The sequence below is a fragment of the Mirounga angustirostris genome, unplaced genomic scaffold (assembly GCF_029215605.1).
Source record: "Mirounga angustirostris isolate CCGP_5_RB_7025 unplaced genomic scaffold, mMirAng1.0.hap1 SCAF_10, whole genome shotgun sequence".
Taxonomy (NCBI): Eukaryota; Metazoa; Chordata; class Mammalia; order Carnivora; family Phocidae; genus Mirounga; species Mirounga angustirostris.
In genome coordinates, this window is record NW_026991718.1 from 65,240,075 (window position 1) to 65,255,679 (window position 15,605).

General features: G+C 39.1%; 1 protein-coding gene across 1 annotated transcript in view; it reads right to left on the reverse strand.

Moving 5' to 3' along the window:
- EML6 (EMAP like 6) overlaps positions 1-15,605 on the reverse strand; it is a 266,233-nt gene that overhangs the window by 101,301 nt on the left and 149,327 nt on the right. The window contains exons 8-11 of the mRNA XM_045886192.3: positions 8,542-8,743; positions 5,769-5,906; positions 3,409-3,665; positions 1,219-1,431 (exon numbers count right to left, since the gene is read on the reverse strand). Of these exons, the coding sequence (XP_045742148.2) occupies positions 1,219-1,431; positions 3,409-3,665; positions 5,769-5,906; positions 8,542-8,743 (810 nt within the window). The remainder of the gene's footprint in view (positions 1-1,218; positions 1,432-3,408; positions 3,666-5,768; positions 5,907-8,541; positions 8,744-15,605) is intronic.

Genomic DNA, 15,605 nt, shown 5'->3' on the forward strand with positions numbered 1-15,605 from the left:
GCTCAGTCTAACGGGATATGCCCTATTACTCAAAAGACTCATCAGAGAGGGGAGAGTGTGAATTAGGCACATTGAGGTAATTTTGTGCCTCAAGCAGTTTAAAGTGATGGCCATTTTATCAAGTGTAAAGGATGTCCGCTTTGCTATGCGTTTTATGTTCAGTTCTCAACCATAACCGTTGCTGCTTCTGAACTGCCAGTTATCCGACAATGACTCTCCGATTACATTTTTCAGTCCCTTTCCTTTCTTAATTTAAAAATTGTTCAAGTGAGCGAGTTTTCAGGCCACAGCATGTCCCTACTGACTACTTTCTGAAGATCAGATTTTCAGGCTGGTGGGGAATCTCAGAAAACCCTGTGTATGGGCTTTGCCTCAACTTTTTTTTTTTTTATGTTATGTTAATCACCATACATTACATCATTAGTTTTTGATATAGTGTTCGATGATTCATTGTTTGCGTATAACACCCAGTGCTCCATGCAGTACATGCCCTCTTTAATACCCATCCCGCCACTCCCCTCCCCTCTTGCCTCAACTTTTTAAGGAAGAAGAAGACAGGGTCATTACATGGCTAATTCAGTCATATTCTACAAAGTCTGAAGGTGCCATAAAAACTGAGGTGACAAGATTTAACAACAATAAAACAGAACGACAAAACGCGAGAGGAGAATTTTTTTGAACCAATCTCCACTCTCAAAAATTTCACCAGTTATGTAAATGGGGTTTGCAAGATTAGTGTTACAACAAGGGGTCCGAACACCTGCATCATCACCAGAACAATCACTTTCAGATTTTATCTTAAATACCTCTAAAAAGGATTTTGCTTGGCTTTCCATGTGTAAACACAATTAGCCGTGAAGCATAAAAGAATTTTAATATTGTAATGTAACATATAATTTAAATTATGAATTTACATAAATAAAAACAAAACTATGACTTATTTAAAATGTGAAACATGAATCTTCTCAATCACAAACTCGCTAGTAGTAACTCTGTGAACAAAACCTGCCTTAAATTGGTAAAATCCCATATTTTAGAACGTCAAAAGTAAATGACATCAACAACACATTTTCTCTAAAAGTGTTAAAGAGTAAAAATGAATATAAAGATGAAATGAATAATCTGCAAGAACAGACACCAAGAAAATCAGTCTTAATTATACTGCGTATACATTTTAGATTAAATACTTATTCAATGAAATCTCTCTCTTGGCCTTACCTTTCTTGAGACAAGGAAATTTAAACAATTTAACCAGTCCAAAATCATCGCCAGAAACCAGCACGGAGCTGTTGTAATTTGCATCCACTGAATTGATGTCAGTAACATCAGTGTACTTTGGCCAAATTCCACTCACTTCAGGGCCTTTCACACAAGTCCAGGAGGCCCAGGGAATCCCTTTGATTTCTTCTTTACTTGTTAAAGGCTTCCCAGCTGAAAATTATCAATACATAGTAACAAAATGTTACATTTAAAAGCATATTCAAATTTACTTTATTCATTTTTCTTATAGAGGTTTATAGAAATTAAAAAAAAACCTCTATAAACCAAGGAACCTAAAGATTCTAATCTCTTTACCCAATTTGTGATTTTTTTTCTTCCAGCATGGTTTAAAGAGAATGCATGATCAAAACTCAGATATGGAGATGAGAAAGAAAATGATCATTGTACTCAATGTAATATCCAAAACTACTATACAGATAGTATGCTTTGTGTTATTGATGAAATGATTTGTATGAAAATATATATATCATATTTAGTCACAGTTTGCCAGGTTTTTAAAAAAATTTATTCTCAACTTCTACTTTTCAAATTCAAAGATCCATAGAAGTAATTTTTAAAAATTTAGGCTCCAAAAATTTGTGTAAACATTTCATGGATATTATACAAATTTAAAAGCATTAGACAATGAAAATCCACCAAATTTTGATTAACTAAATGTAAGTGGTTAGGGGAAAAGAGTCTTGACAGTTGTGCTTGGTATGTCCTCAAATGTATGGCACGATTCCCCGCTTGTACCAGAACCTGGTGAGGGAGGTCACCCAGGGGCACGCAAAGGCAGAAACACATGGACACAGAAATGCTTGGGAAAATGTCCTGTCATACACAGTTCTAAAATTCAAAATCAAGACAATTTAGCGTACTACCTCGTAGTTTTTTCTTCAAAAATAAACAAATGTTTTCAAATAAAGAATCTGTGAGAATAGATGCTCTTATACATTACCTGCACACTGTCAAATTGGCACGCAGAAATTCTAGACTGACAGCGTCACATAAAAATTCATGAAGATGAACACAAATCAGAGTGTTGACAGAACACAGTCTTTAACCCAACAACGTTCCCCCTCTGGAAAATATAGTCCAAGGAAGTAACTAAGAAGAGGAAATCCCCCCCTATATGAAGATATTTGGAGATGCACCGTCTGTACCAGCGAAGAAACTAGAAATAAGTTAAGCCCAAATGCTCACTAACAGGAGGACAAGAAAGCAAATTATGATATTATCACTGAGCAGGAGGTTACTTTTTTATTGCAAATGATAAACATGTATTCCATAATTTTTCACATATGTAAAATATATATGAAATAATTTCAAGCAAAGAAAGTAGACACACAGAAATATCTACCCAGGGATGGTGTGCTGGCGAAGTTGATAGGGCAGAGGTTCTTTAAAAAGCCATGGTTACATGGTTAGATTGTATGTACTATTTTCCAATAAAAATTAATTTTTCAGGAAAAATTTTAAGATAAAATATTTGATGACAAGATTCATGATGTTAAAATTTTCCTCTTATGTTAAAAAAATCATTAGTCAAAGATTACAAAACAGAAAATTATCTTTTATTTTTGCCATTTTAGTATCACGAACTAAATGTCACTAAATGTTATAGAAATCTGATGAATCTCTTCTCAAAGAGATAGTGGAGGTGACAAATAAAAATTGTACTTTTTAAATCCCAATTAGCATATTTCACCAAATAATATCATAAAGACTTCCAATTATGAAAAACACAAATTTCAGACTAAAACCATCATAGCAAATGAGGACCGTGATCCTCAAATGTTTAGCATTTTGGGGCATTTTTCTAGGATATCTTTCCTTTCAGTTATCTTTAGGCATTCTTTATAACTTCTAGCTATCTATCCTTTGCCCATCATAACCACTGCAAATATTTCTGTCCAGTCTTTGCCTTGTCTTTTCATGATTTCTTTCATTACACAGTGATTTGTTATTTTAATATGTTCCAATTTATCAATCTTTCTTTTGAGACTTTGAGATTCAGTGGGGGGGGGGGGGGTCATGTTTCTGAGAACACTCCTTGCCCTGAGATCATGATGACGTTCTTATATATTTGCTGCATGTGGTTCAGAGTTTTGATTTTCACAAACATCCAACGCCTGCAGGACTTACACGGCATCTTGTAGAACAGGCGTTCTCCTGCGCCGTCATTGGTCTGCAAGTATTTGCTATCCAAAGACCAATCAATGTGGGTGATGAAACTAAGGGACTTGCTGCATTCTCCAATTTTCTTATACCGCTGGGCAACGGCATACACATCCACTGGGCCGTCATTGGATCCCACCGCGAGGTAAGAGCCATCTGGAGAAAATTTCATTTCATGAATGACTTCTTTTCGATCTTTGATATGAACCACTTCTGTCATATCTCTATAAGAATAAAAAGCAGCAATAAAAAGTGATAAGCAGCAAATCTAGAAATAGGAACCCCAAGCCATGTCTCAAAATTTGTATGTCAGAGAAAAAATGGTTTTAAAAGGGAGAGAACACCTATAGGAACTAAAGGATTAACTTTTGAAGAAAGATATAAAATACTATTTAGATTCTGGCCATTTTAGGCAAAATTAACCAACATTTGAAATATTTAAGGTTTCCAAAATAAAAACAATGAAAAAATTTAATGAAGTGCCTATTTGCTTTCATGGTTAATTACGTATTATTTTCCCCTAAAACTTTTTGCCTTGAAAAATTGCAGTTTGTAACATTGTTTTAAAAATGTGTCCCGGAGAAAGGTAAACTACGTCAAGGTTACTTTTTTAATATTAAATCTTATGTAATTATTTAATTTTCACTGTGAAACTCAACAATTCATATATCAGTTCACCCAGATTTTGCATCCCTTTTGATCAGATTCTGGTAAGAACTGCTGCCCTCATTTGAAACTTGCCACCATGAGACAGAATTCTGACTAGCAGGTCCCCTGTGCCAACAACTTCTTCCACTCCCAACAAAATCAGTGCACAAATAATGGCAAATATTAGCTTCCACATAATTCCCCTCACCTGCTATCACTTATTAATGGCATTATTGTTTACTATACATACACTATATGCTATGTATATACTATATAATATACTTTGCTATAATATCAAATAGGGTCTTGGGGTTTTCTTTTGTTTTGTTTTGTTTTTTTTTGGCTTGGGAAATCCATCAATAAAAATCCATCAAAAAGAAAAGAAGATCTGGTAATTGGCCATCTTTTCAAACCATGACTCAGCAGAGAAAGAAAATGTTGCCTACCAACTCATAATAAGTTATGTGTGGCTGCTAAATGAGAATTTAGTGTAATAAACTGTGCCAAGGTCATTTTTCAAAGCTATATAGAATTTTCCATGTGCAAAACATGCAGTATCTAATTTACAGCTGCATTTTCTTTCTGTAATCACAAATTGTGTAAGCCAAAAATCAACCAGTGTGTTTAGAGAAATTACATGCATGAGTCATAATTTTTGTCCAGTAAAGATAGGATGTTAATAAATATGAAATATTCTATTTAAGTTTTCGTTATACGTGGAAGAAATCTTTTACTCAAGCCCACCTCTAAAAATCTGGCCATGCTGGAGCCTTTCTCATTTCTTTCTCTTTTCTTGGCTTCCTATAAGCCCATAAACCTCTTGGGACCAGATGAGCTTGGGAGTTCATTACTCACTGGGTTCTAGAAAGGTTCACATGCAATATATTATGTAACATCCCCAGTAGGAGTTAGGGCGGCACCCCATATTCAACACATTAATATTTTTGGGGGCGCCTGGGTGGCTCAGTCGTTAAGCATCTGCCTTCGGCTCGGGTCATGATCCCAGGGTCCTGGGATTGAGCCCCGCATAGGGCTCTCTGCTCTGCAGGAAGCCTGCTTCTCCCTCTCCCACTCCCCCTGCTTGTGTTCCCTCTCTCACTGTGTCTCTCTCTGTCAAATAAATAAATAAAATCTTTAAAAAAAAACCACACACATTAATATTTTTGTAGCAAATCACATGATAATTATTCCTATTAAGAGATTAATAGGCAATAAACAGTCTCAAATCAGTTCACTGGGTCAAGACGTGCTATCAAATGAGTTATCCAGGGGCGCCTGGGTGGCTCAGTTGGTTAAGCGACTGCCTTCGGCTCAGGTCATGATCCTGGAGTCCCGGGATCGAGTCCCACATCGGGCTCCCTGCTCAGCGGGGGGTCTGCTTCCCCCTCTGCCCTCTGCCCTCTTCCCCCTCTGCCCTCTTCCCTCTCATGCTCTGTCTCATTCTCTCTCTCTCTCTCAAATAAATAAATTCTTAAAAAAAAAAAAAAGAGTTATCCAAAAACTGGATTTTCAGAGTGTTTGGTTTGAGAAATACAGATAGGGGACTGTGAATCTAGAGTGTTCCTATTTGAAAGAGTAAATGCCTTTTTCCTTAAGTCCTGGCATACACCATGGCCAGGAGAATGGGCTTCAACAGGAGAGCATTTCTGACATTATTTTCCCTATTGGTCAGTACGTGCCTGACTCGGAGCACAATGAAAGAGCCATCCTTCATGCCCAGGGCCAGCTGAGATCCATCGGGGCTGAAGGCCACACTGCGAACTGCTTCCTCCATGTTACAGCGGGCGATCAAGGCATGGTCAGCCAGGCTCCACAGCCTACGCACAAGAACAAAGTAAAATCAAAACCCACTTCTCATGGTCATTGGCCAGCCCCAGGCCGCAAGGCCTGTTCACCATTCTGATGGTGATGACAGCAGAGGACGCATCAACTCCATACCAGTCCTTCCTCGTGGCAGGTCTGGCTATCTGGGAAGCTGTTCAGTTTATTGCTGGGTCATTGGCACCATTTGAAATACCCAGCAAGAACTATAAAATGAGGTAACATTTCCAGGGATTTTGAGATTGATAAAATAAGGACATTTTAAACACTCCCTCACACAAAATCTTATTATTCTCTTTGGACATTCAAAATCGTTCTTTATTTATCCCAATGGTTGTTAATAATACTTAAAGAAAAAGAAGTACTACTGGATGTTATTATTGTTAGTTTGTTTAAAGAAAATAGGAGTATCCTTCTAGTAACTGTGTTATTTAAGCACTTGTAAATCGAAACCCACCTTACTTACATTTGTTGGCCTCCCTAGAAAGAAAACCTGTCTGAGATGGAGAAGATGGAAAGACACCCCTGCCCCTGCCCAGGATGGTCCCACAGTCAGCTTGGTCATCCGCTGTCATGCCTCACAAGCCCCCTGGGCGCCCCACTGTAGATAGGTCCACCACCCTTGCTTGGAGCTGACACTTCACAGTGCCCCTGGCTGATGGACACAGCTACTGCGGGAGAAATGGAGCTCCAGGGGCAAGTGCCCTCAACACACAGTTGCTGCAACTCCTGAAACACCTGATCCAGGCACCTTAGACTGAGTGAACATGAACTAAATATTTGAAGATACAAATGAGGGTTTATGCTAGTTGCCATCGTGGTAACCAACCGCTATCTGTTCCTAGTCCTAAGACCGTCTTTTCTAAACACACAAACAACAGGATCTGCCAAGGGGACTGAGAATCTAGAGGTCTGCCATACAGAGGCATGAATAAGTCACATGTGGTGCGGTTTCTCTAAATGCCTTCTGCCATCAGGATGGATGGAGGCAGGCTCCTTAAAATGGATAGCTGCACAGTGAAGAGCTCGCTGATCCCTGAGGCAGCCTGCACCGTTCAGTCAAAAGCTCATGGTAGTCTTGCAATACCTCGTCCATTATTCATAATCTCATGCTGCTTTTAGCCTTGTACTATTTTAAGCAATGTAAGCTTTGCTTTACTAGCACACGGAAACTATCACTCCCCAGTAGATTGTGCCATCCCTATAAAGTCACTAAAGCTCATCTTTCTCAAGAAATTAGGGCTTAGTCTCTTCTTAAGTTTCAATATTCAGTGTAAAAGAACATTTATAATTTTAGCCAAATTCATGGTTAAGAGGAATAAGACATTCTGACAGTCAGGGCTCCTTGGAGATGTTTGCATTTCTCAGATGCAACAAAGCTGCCAAAATACAAAAGCCAAAGACTTTCTTGAAATCATTTCTACCTGGATGAGTATAAATTGAGTATCTCAGGTGCTCAAGTAACTTGGTGGCACCATTTTGCCTGTTCAGGGAACGCTCAGAGTCAAGGAAGGAAAAGGAAGAGAAGAGGGGGAAGGTAAGTAAAGAGAAGCTTAAACCATATAAACATGTATGCCACATGGAGACACAAGTGTGTGTTTACTGATGTTTAGAGATTGATGGGGTTTCAGTGCTTGGTGGAGATCACAAAATGGATTTACTTTTGGATTTATACCCCACTAATGAGCACATTGTGCCTTGATCAGATTCACAGACATACAGAACCAGAGCAGGGGAGAAGCAGGAGCCTCCGGTCTAGTCTACAATGTTCTAATTTAGCTATTAGAGCCCAGAAGCAGTAATCAATCAACCACCTGATCCAGCAGCCTCTCCCTCCCACTGGCATGCACTCTTTCTGGCCTGCTTGTCATTGGGCACATTTAAAGGTCAGCAGCAAATACAGAAGTACTGAAGTCAGTGGAACGGCTTTCCTCACACACCTCTAAATCCTACATTCAGCCCTTCAACCGTCACAGAGATATTCGAAGTGTGCTCATAATGAGCATTTTATGCAATGCTGTGTTCTCAAAAAATAACAAACGATCCACAACAAGAATCCTTGAGGCCCTCATAAAATTGCCTGTTTTCTTAGGAACCAGTACTTTCCTTTGATTTGAGGACAATGTTCAAATTCCATCTGAGGATTTGCAAAGAAATAGTTTTTTCCTCACACCAAAGACAACTCTGAAAATCAGAATTTAAGTTCTAATGAAGACAAACTCATGAATTCATCATTGGAGATGAATGTCTATAACAAAACTGTGAAATGCTCTGAGCAGGCCCCTGTGGAGGACCCAGCCCACGAGTGGGAAATATAATCTAACCACAGATAGATGCATTTAGCTCACATCATCAATTGAAAGAGAACTGGGAGCCTATCTAACTAGGAGCAGTGTATTTTCACTCCTCAGAGCATTTTCATGACTTAAGATGGAGCCAAAGAAAGATAGCAACAACAAAATGCTAAGAAGCCAAGTTTTGTTGCGCTAAATGTCTCAACATTCCACTTGGAAACTGTGGTTCTGTACTCTGGCTTATCCTTCTCCTGAGTAACAAGCAAATTTGGGCAAAATAAATCTGTTATCCCAAGGCAGCCCAGGACATGACAAGCGCCATTGCCGGGGGCCCCACCTGACAGAGCGATCATCACTGCCTGTCACAGCCAGTGGCTTCTTGGGGTGCAGGGCCAGAGCCCAGAGCTCCCCCTCACAGTGGCCTTGCAGGATCAGCATCGGCTTGTCTCGTTCGCGCACGATCACTTCAAATATCTCACTGTCCTGGGTCCCTGCTAGAAGGCGGTCTGCTTTCCAGCACACACTCCGGATAGAGAGGCCTGGCGAAAATAAAGAAAGAAATAAAATAAAAGCATATATTCACACCATTTGCAAATAAAGAAAAACACCTACACACCCTTTCACCAGGACAGCATCTAATGCAATGCAGCTTAAAAATGCCGGAAGGAGAAATGTCAACTCCACACACTGTATTATTATTCTGTATTATTTACCATTTCCTTCCATGCGTTGGTCATTTACCCCACCCCTTGCAATGTAGATTTTACACAGGAGTGATCACTCCCGTCTGACGTGTTTTTACATCAAGATGTATTTGAAATACTACATCTTAAAATGAGTATAAGGAGAAATTGGTCTATGAAAACCTATCCCTTTTTGAAATAATGTACTTCTGATTTGCTATGGAAAAGTTAGGAGTCACTTCAATCTTTAGGATGCTGACACTATATTAAAATTATATGTGGGCGATGGTACAGAATGGCTAATTGCCATATTAGGCAAGTTTACTATGTATTTGATCAGAACCTAGACTCATTTTGCTGGATAAACAGATGTACCATGTCCCAGAAATATGCAAATGAAACTAATTTCAGTCTCGAAATACCATCAAACATTTGTCAGTGAAGATGCTATTCTTCTCTGACTTAATATTTTATACAGTCCTCTCTCAAAGCACAGTACTTCCTTGAAATACAAACTTCCACCTCAAGGTACATACTCTCCAGGCAGGTCTTCATTTGCCTGCCTGATTTTTTATTTCTTGGACTTCTGTGGTCTGTTTTGTTCCTTACTGGGTACATTATTTATTTACTTAGTGAATTTTCTCATGCCTGAATTAGAAATACAGGCAGAATCCCGCTTTCACAACTACTTTAAGTAAGGCAGAGATGTGGTAAGCTTTGAGATCTGAGTTGTCTCCCCAGTGGGCTTTGTGCCTCTGGTATAGAAAGTACCAGAAGTCAGAGCACAAGGCTTTAGTCCTGCTCCATACCTGATTGGCCAGACACACCAGGGAGTGTCCCTTTTTCTCTGGAAACCAGTTTTTGTCAGCATTAAATGCAGACTGTAATTATGGAGACCATGTAACATATCACCCAAGTTGAGACTACTTTGAAAGACAAATTAAATTTACATACTTAAAAAAAAAATTATGTGTAGAGAGACAGCATGCGTGAGTGCACAAACAGGGAGAGCAGTGGGCAGAGGGAGAAGCAGGCTCCCCACTGAGCAGGGGGCCTGATGCGGGGCTCGATCCCAGGACCCTGGGATCATGACCTGAGCCGAAAGCAGACGCTTAACTGACTGAGCCACCCAGGCGTCCCATAAATTTACATACTTTAAAAATATTTAGTTTGTAACCAAGAAAGCAGCTTTACCATGTTGAAATAAATAGTTCTATCAAAATATTTTCAAATACAAAATTATAATTACACTTTATCACAAAACGATTAAGTCTAGAACAGAGGGATGAATAGGCAGAGCACAGAGGATTTTCAGGGCAGTGAAACTATTCTGTAAGACACTATAATGGTGGATACATGTTATTATACATGTTTCAAAACCCACAGAATATATAACACTGAGAGTGAACTCTAATGTGACCTATAGGCTTTGAGGGATGATAGGTCAATGTAGCTTCACCTGCTGTAACAACTGTACCACCCTGGTGGGGGATGTTGATAGTCAGGAAGGCTGTGCATATGCAGTGGCAGGGGGTCTAGGAGAAATCTCCATACCTTCCATTCAATTTTGCTTTGAACCTAAAACTTCTCTAAAAAAATTAAGTCTATAAAAAAAAATCCAGGACAAATGCTAAGCCAAATGGGATGCTGGGACAAAAGAAGGGTTAATTGGGGGTATATGGAGATGTTAACTATAACCCTCACCTTAATAAACTCACGGTGGTCTTAAAAGGATCCAATGAGAGGAAGCATTCATTTACAAAAAAAAAAAAAAAAGTCTTTTTTTAAGGCACACAGGCAGTAACTGTCTTCACTCCTTGCTCTGAATTCACTCTATGTGTCTTGAAATGGAAGGAGATAGTACATAGGCCGATTTATTATTCCTGCTTTGAGTAGTAAGGAAAGATACCTTGGCAATGGCTACTTCAGGGTTAGTCACTCAAAATTCTGCCAGCAAACATCATGATGGGCTTTCAAGGTTGGGAAGGACAGATACGTGGTGAAAGCAGCCAGAATAAGATTGCAGAATGACAGGGCAGGCAGCTCAGCTGTGGAGGAAACTCTGCTTTGTAGCAACAATCTTTTGCTCTATCCCTTTCTTGTCCTTCTCTCTTTCTCACACTTTTCCAGATGTTTAGTTACCATTTGCTAGTTAACATATTCCTGTTTCTTTCAGGACAGGATTAAATTTGTTACAGGCTTTGATCACTTATGATTTTATTACAGAAGAGGTTCAACACTTTGTTCTTCAGAAACAGGAAGTACAGAGGAATATTAACTCTTTAAGAAAATGTTTTATTTGAGAGAGAGAGAGCGAGAGCAAGCACAAGTGGAGGGCAGAGGGAGAGGGAGAGGGAGAGGGAGAAGCAAGCTCCCCACTGAGCAGGGAGCCCTATGTGGAGCTCCATCCCAGGACCCCAAAATCATGACCTGAGGCCAAGCCAGATGCTTAACTCACTGAGCCACCCAGGCACTCCAGGAATATTAATTCTATTCCAACATCAGCAAAAAACATCAAATAATTTACTTTTTATTACATTTGTTGTCCATTTCCTCTCACTAATGTCTGTGCATACAATAATTTTCTCAGTTGTATACACTGTTGTATCCTCAATACCTAGCCCAGTGTCTGGCATATAATATATGCTCAATAAAAATGGCCAAATAAACTAAGACATCAGAATCACAAACATTTCTTGTGTCCTTGGAAATACCAAGAAATAAACAATAATATCCCTACCCTCAATGAAAACAAAGAAGGAGGGATTTATTCATTTATTCAAACATTTTTTATTAAGTACCTACTATGTGCCCAAGACTAGAGCTTGGATAGTGAATAAGGCTCATGCCCTTTTGGGAGTTTATTTACATTCTAAGGAGGAGGAAGACATTTGCAAACAGATATTTACACACCAAAAAAAAAAAAAAAATTAAAACGATATATACAAGATTCTAGGTCAAGATGGGGATGTAGGAGGATCCTGAATTCATTCCTCCCATGGACACACCTAATCTACAGCTACATATGGAACAAGTTCCCCTGAAAGAAGTCCAAAAGTAGCTGAACAATTCCTACATACCAGGCAAACAAGAAAAAAAAAACAACTCGTATTTTTTGAGTAGGGGAGGCTGAGACACAATCTTGCTATAAATCCCACCCTTGGGCAGCAACCCACAATTGGGAGGAAACTCACAACTCTGAGCTTCTTTTCGAGGAGTGAAAGTTTTGAAGCCCACATCTGACACCCCAGTGTTTAAGACCTGCACCTGAGAGATGAGCCCCCCAAATACCTAGCTGTGAAAGCCATCAGGGCTTGTATCCATGAGATCCACAAGGGTATAACAAGTTAAAAAATAGTGGGTTCACTATGGCTATCCTCCAGCGCCCGGTGCAAAGGAAGCTGAAATGCCCAGTTGTTCTGTGAAAGAGGACTCTTTGCTTAACGTTTCAGTCTGAAGGGCAAGCATCTGATCTAATACACATCTTGAGGCCCACTGAAATACTCTCCAAAGACTGAGGAGGCCCGAGGGGGCTACGCTTGCACTTTCCCTCTGCCTGCTCCAGCTTGCTGCCATCTCCTGGAAAGAAGCCTGTACACACAAGGGGCACCAAGGTTCATGTGGCTACTACCCAAGAGTCACCCCTTGACCTCCTGGCTTGGGAGGCCAGCAGTGCCTACATTCACGGATCCAACAGGACTGTAACAAATGGAGAAACCGTTCTTAATCAGCTACCCCCTAAGGCACAGCAGAGACAGAGCAGCCTGAGATGCCCAGGCTCTCTATGGAAGAGGCCTATTAATTCACCTTCATAACTGTGGCCTAAGGGGCCAACCTCTAAATAAATACATATCTAGGGGTTGGCAGCTGTCCACTCCAGAGACCAGGGAGACCCTTGGGTACCATTTTGCACTCTCCCTTTGTCCTGCCCCAGGTCATCAGTGTCTCCAAGAAAGGAGCTTATGCTCAGGTCTGGCACCCAGCTTTTGTGGCTGGCCCCGAGAGGATACACCTCTTGATAGCCTGGTTCTGAAGGCCATCAGAGCTTGAGTGCACAGGTTCAATGGCATGGTAAGCAAACCAACAAATAATTCTTAACTAGCTATTACCCCAGGCCTCAGTGCAGAGGGAACAAACAGAAATGCCCATCTCCTGCTCTTTCCCTGAAAGAGGTGTATGTACATATTTTAAAAGCTACTATCTGAGGTCTGGCTTCCAATCAGAATGAATATAGGTGCTAAGATCCTCCCCTTTGGGACACTGACAGGTCTTGGTACACCCTCAATTACTGGGAATGACAAAGAACCAAGTAGGCTGTTTATACAATCATAAAGGTTTGATGGACAACCAAGAGCTAGGGGAAGGGTTGAACAATAAGATTCATCTACATGAGGCCATCTCTTTAAGACCGGGAGAGGGGGCTGTTTAATGTAGAGAAACCAACAAAGAGAGTCAAGAAAAAAATGAGCAAACAAAAGAATATGTTCCAAATGAAAGAACAAGATAAAATCTCAGAAAAAGACCGCAATTAATTGGAAATAAGTCATTTACCTGATAAAGAGTTCAAAATAACAGTCCTACAGATACTCACTGAGCTCAGGGGAACAAAGCATGAACAAAGTGAAAATGTCAACAAAGAAATAAAAAATATAAGAAAGTACTAAACAGAAATCAGAGATGAAAACAATAACTGAACCAAATAATACACTAGAGGAGTTCAACAGGATACTAGATAAAGAAGGAAAAAGTTCAGTAAACTCCAACAGAGGGCAGTGGAACTCACCCAATCAGAGCAGAAAAAAGAAAAAAGAATGAAAGAGAGAAGACAGCTTAAGAGATTTATGAAGCAACCCCAAGTAGAATAACATTGGTATTATAAGGGTCCCAGAAGAACAGGGAGACAAAGGGGCAGAAAACTCATTTGCAGAAATAATGGCTAAAAATTTCCCTAACATGGGGAAGGAAACAGACATCCAGATCCAGGAAGCACAGAGAGTTCTAGGTAAGATGACCCAAAGAAACCCAGACCAAGACATACTATAATTAAAGTGTCAAAAGTTAAAGACAAGGAGAGAACCTTAAAAGCGGCAAGAGAAAAACAATTTGTTTTATATAAGGGAAGTCCTATTAAGACTATAAGCAGATTTTCCAGCAGAAACTTTGCAGGCCAGAAACTCTGCAGGGAATGGCACAATATATTTAACTTGCTGAAGAAAAAAAGTGCCAACTAAAAATACTCTACCTGACAAAGTCATCCTTCAGAATTAAAGGAGAGGGGAAGACTTTTCCAGACAATAAAAAGCTAGAAGACTTCATCTCCATTAGAAGAGCCTGACAAGAAATGTTTCAGGGACTTCTTTAAGTTGAGATAAAAGGGTACCCATCAATAATAGGAAAAGATATGAAAGTATAAATCTCACTGGTCACAATAAATATAGAGTAAAATTCAGAATAATTTAATGTTGTACAGGTGGTGGGTTAATTACATATAAAAGTAGGAAAAGTTAAAAGACAAAAGTAGTAAAACAACTATAACTACAATAATTTGTTAATGGACAAAAGAAAAAGAGGTAAGTTGTGACATCAAAAACAAAACATGGGAGGGGGCAGTAAAACGTAAAGCTTTAGAAGGCATTCAAACTGAAACTATTATTGACTTAAAAAAGACTGTTGTAAGTTGGTTTAGGAAAGCCTCATGGTAACCACAAAGCAAAACTATAATAGATACAGTAAAGATAAAGGAATCTGAGCATACCACTACACTGCAGAAAATCATCAAATCACAAAGGAAGAGAGCAAGAGAAGAACAAAGGAATTACAAAATAGCCAGAAAACAATTAACAAGAGTAAGTAATATCTATCAGTAATTACTTTAAATGTAAATGGACAAAATTCTCCAATCCAGAGACATAGGGTGGCTGACGGATAAAAAAAAAAAAAAAAGACCTATCTATGTTGCTACAACAGACTCACTTCAGATGTAAGGACACACAAAGACTAAAAGTAAAGGGATAGAAAATGGTATTCCATGCAAACAGAAACCAAAAGAAATCTAGGATACCTATACAAAATAACCTTGAAAATAAAGACTGTAATAAGAGACAAGAAGGTTATTATATAACAAAGGTGTCAATCCAGCAAAAGGATATATTTGTAAATGTTTACACATACATCATATGAGAATCTAGGTCTTTAAAGCAAATATTAACAGGCCTAAAGGGAGAAATGGACAGCCATACAATACAGTAGTGGACTTTAATACCCTACTTTCATCAGTGCATAGATCATCCAGACATTAAATCAATAAGGAAACATTGGCTTTAAATGACACATTAGACCCGATGGACTTATAAGACATTTAAAGAACATCCCATCCAAAAGCAACATAGTACACATTCTTCTCAAGTACACATGAAACATTCTCTAAGATCATATGTTAGGCCACAAAAGAAGTGAATAAATTTAAGAAGATGGAAATCTTATTAGGCATATTTTCTGACCACAATGGTATGAAACTAGAAATCAATGACAAGAACAAAACTGGAAAATCCACATGTATGTGAAGATTAAACAACACATTACTGAACAACCAATGGATCAAAGAAGAAATCAAAAGAGAAATAAAAAACAAATGGAATTCCTCATATCAGTGAGATCTTAATCTCAGGAAACAAACTGAGGGTTGCTGGAGTGGGGGGGGGAGGGATAGAGTGGCTGG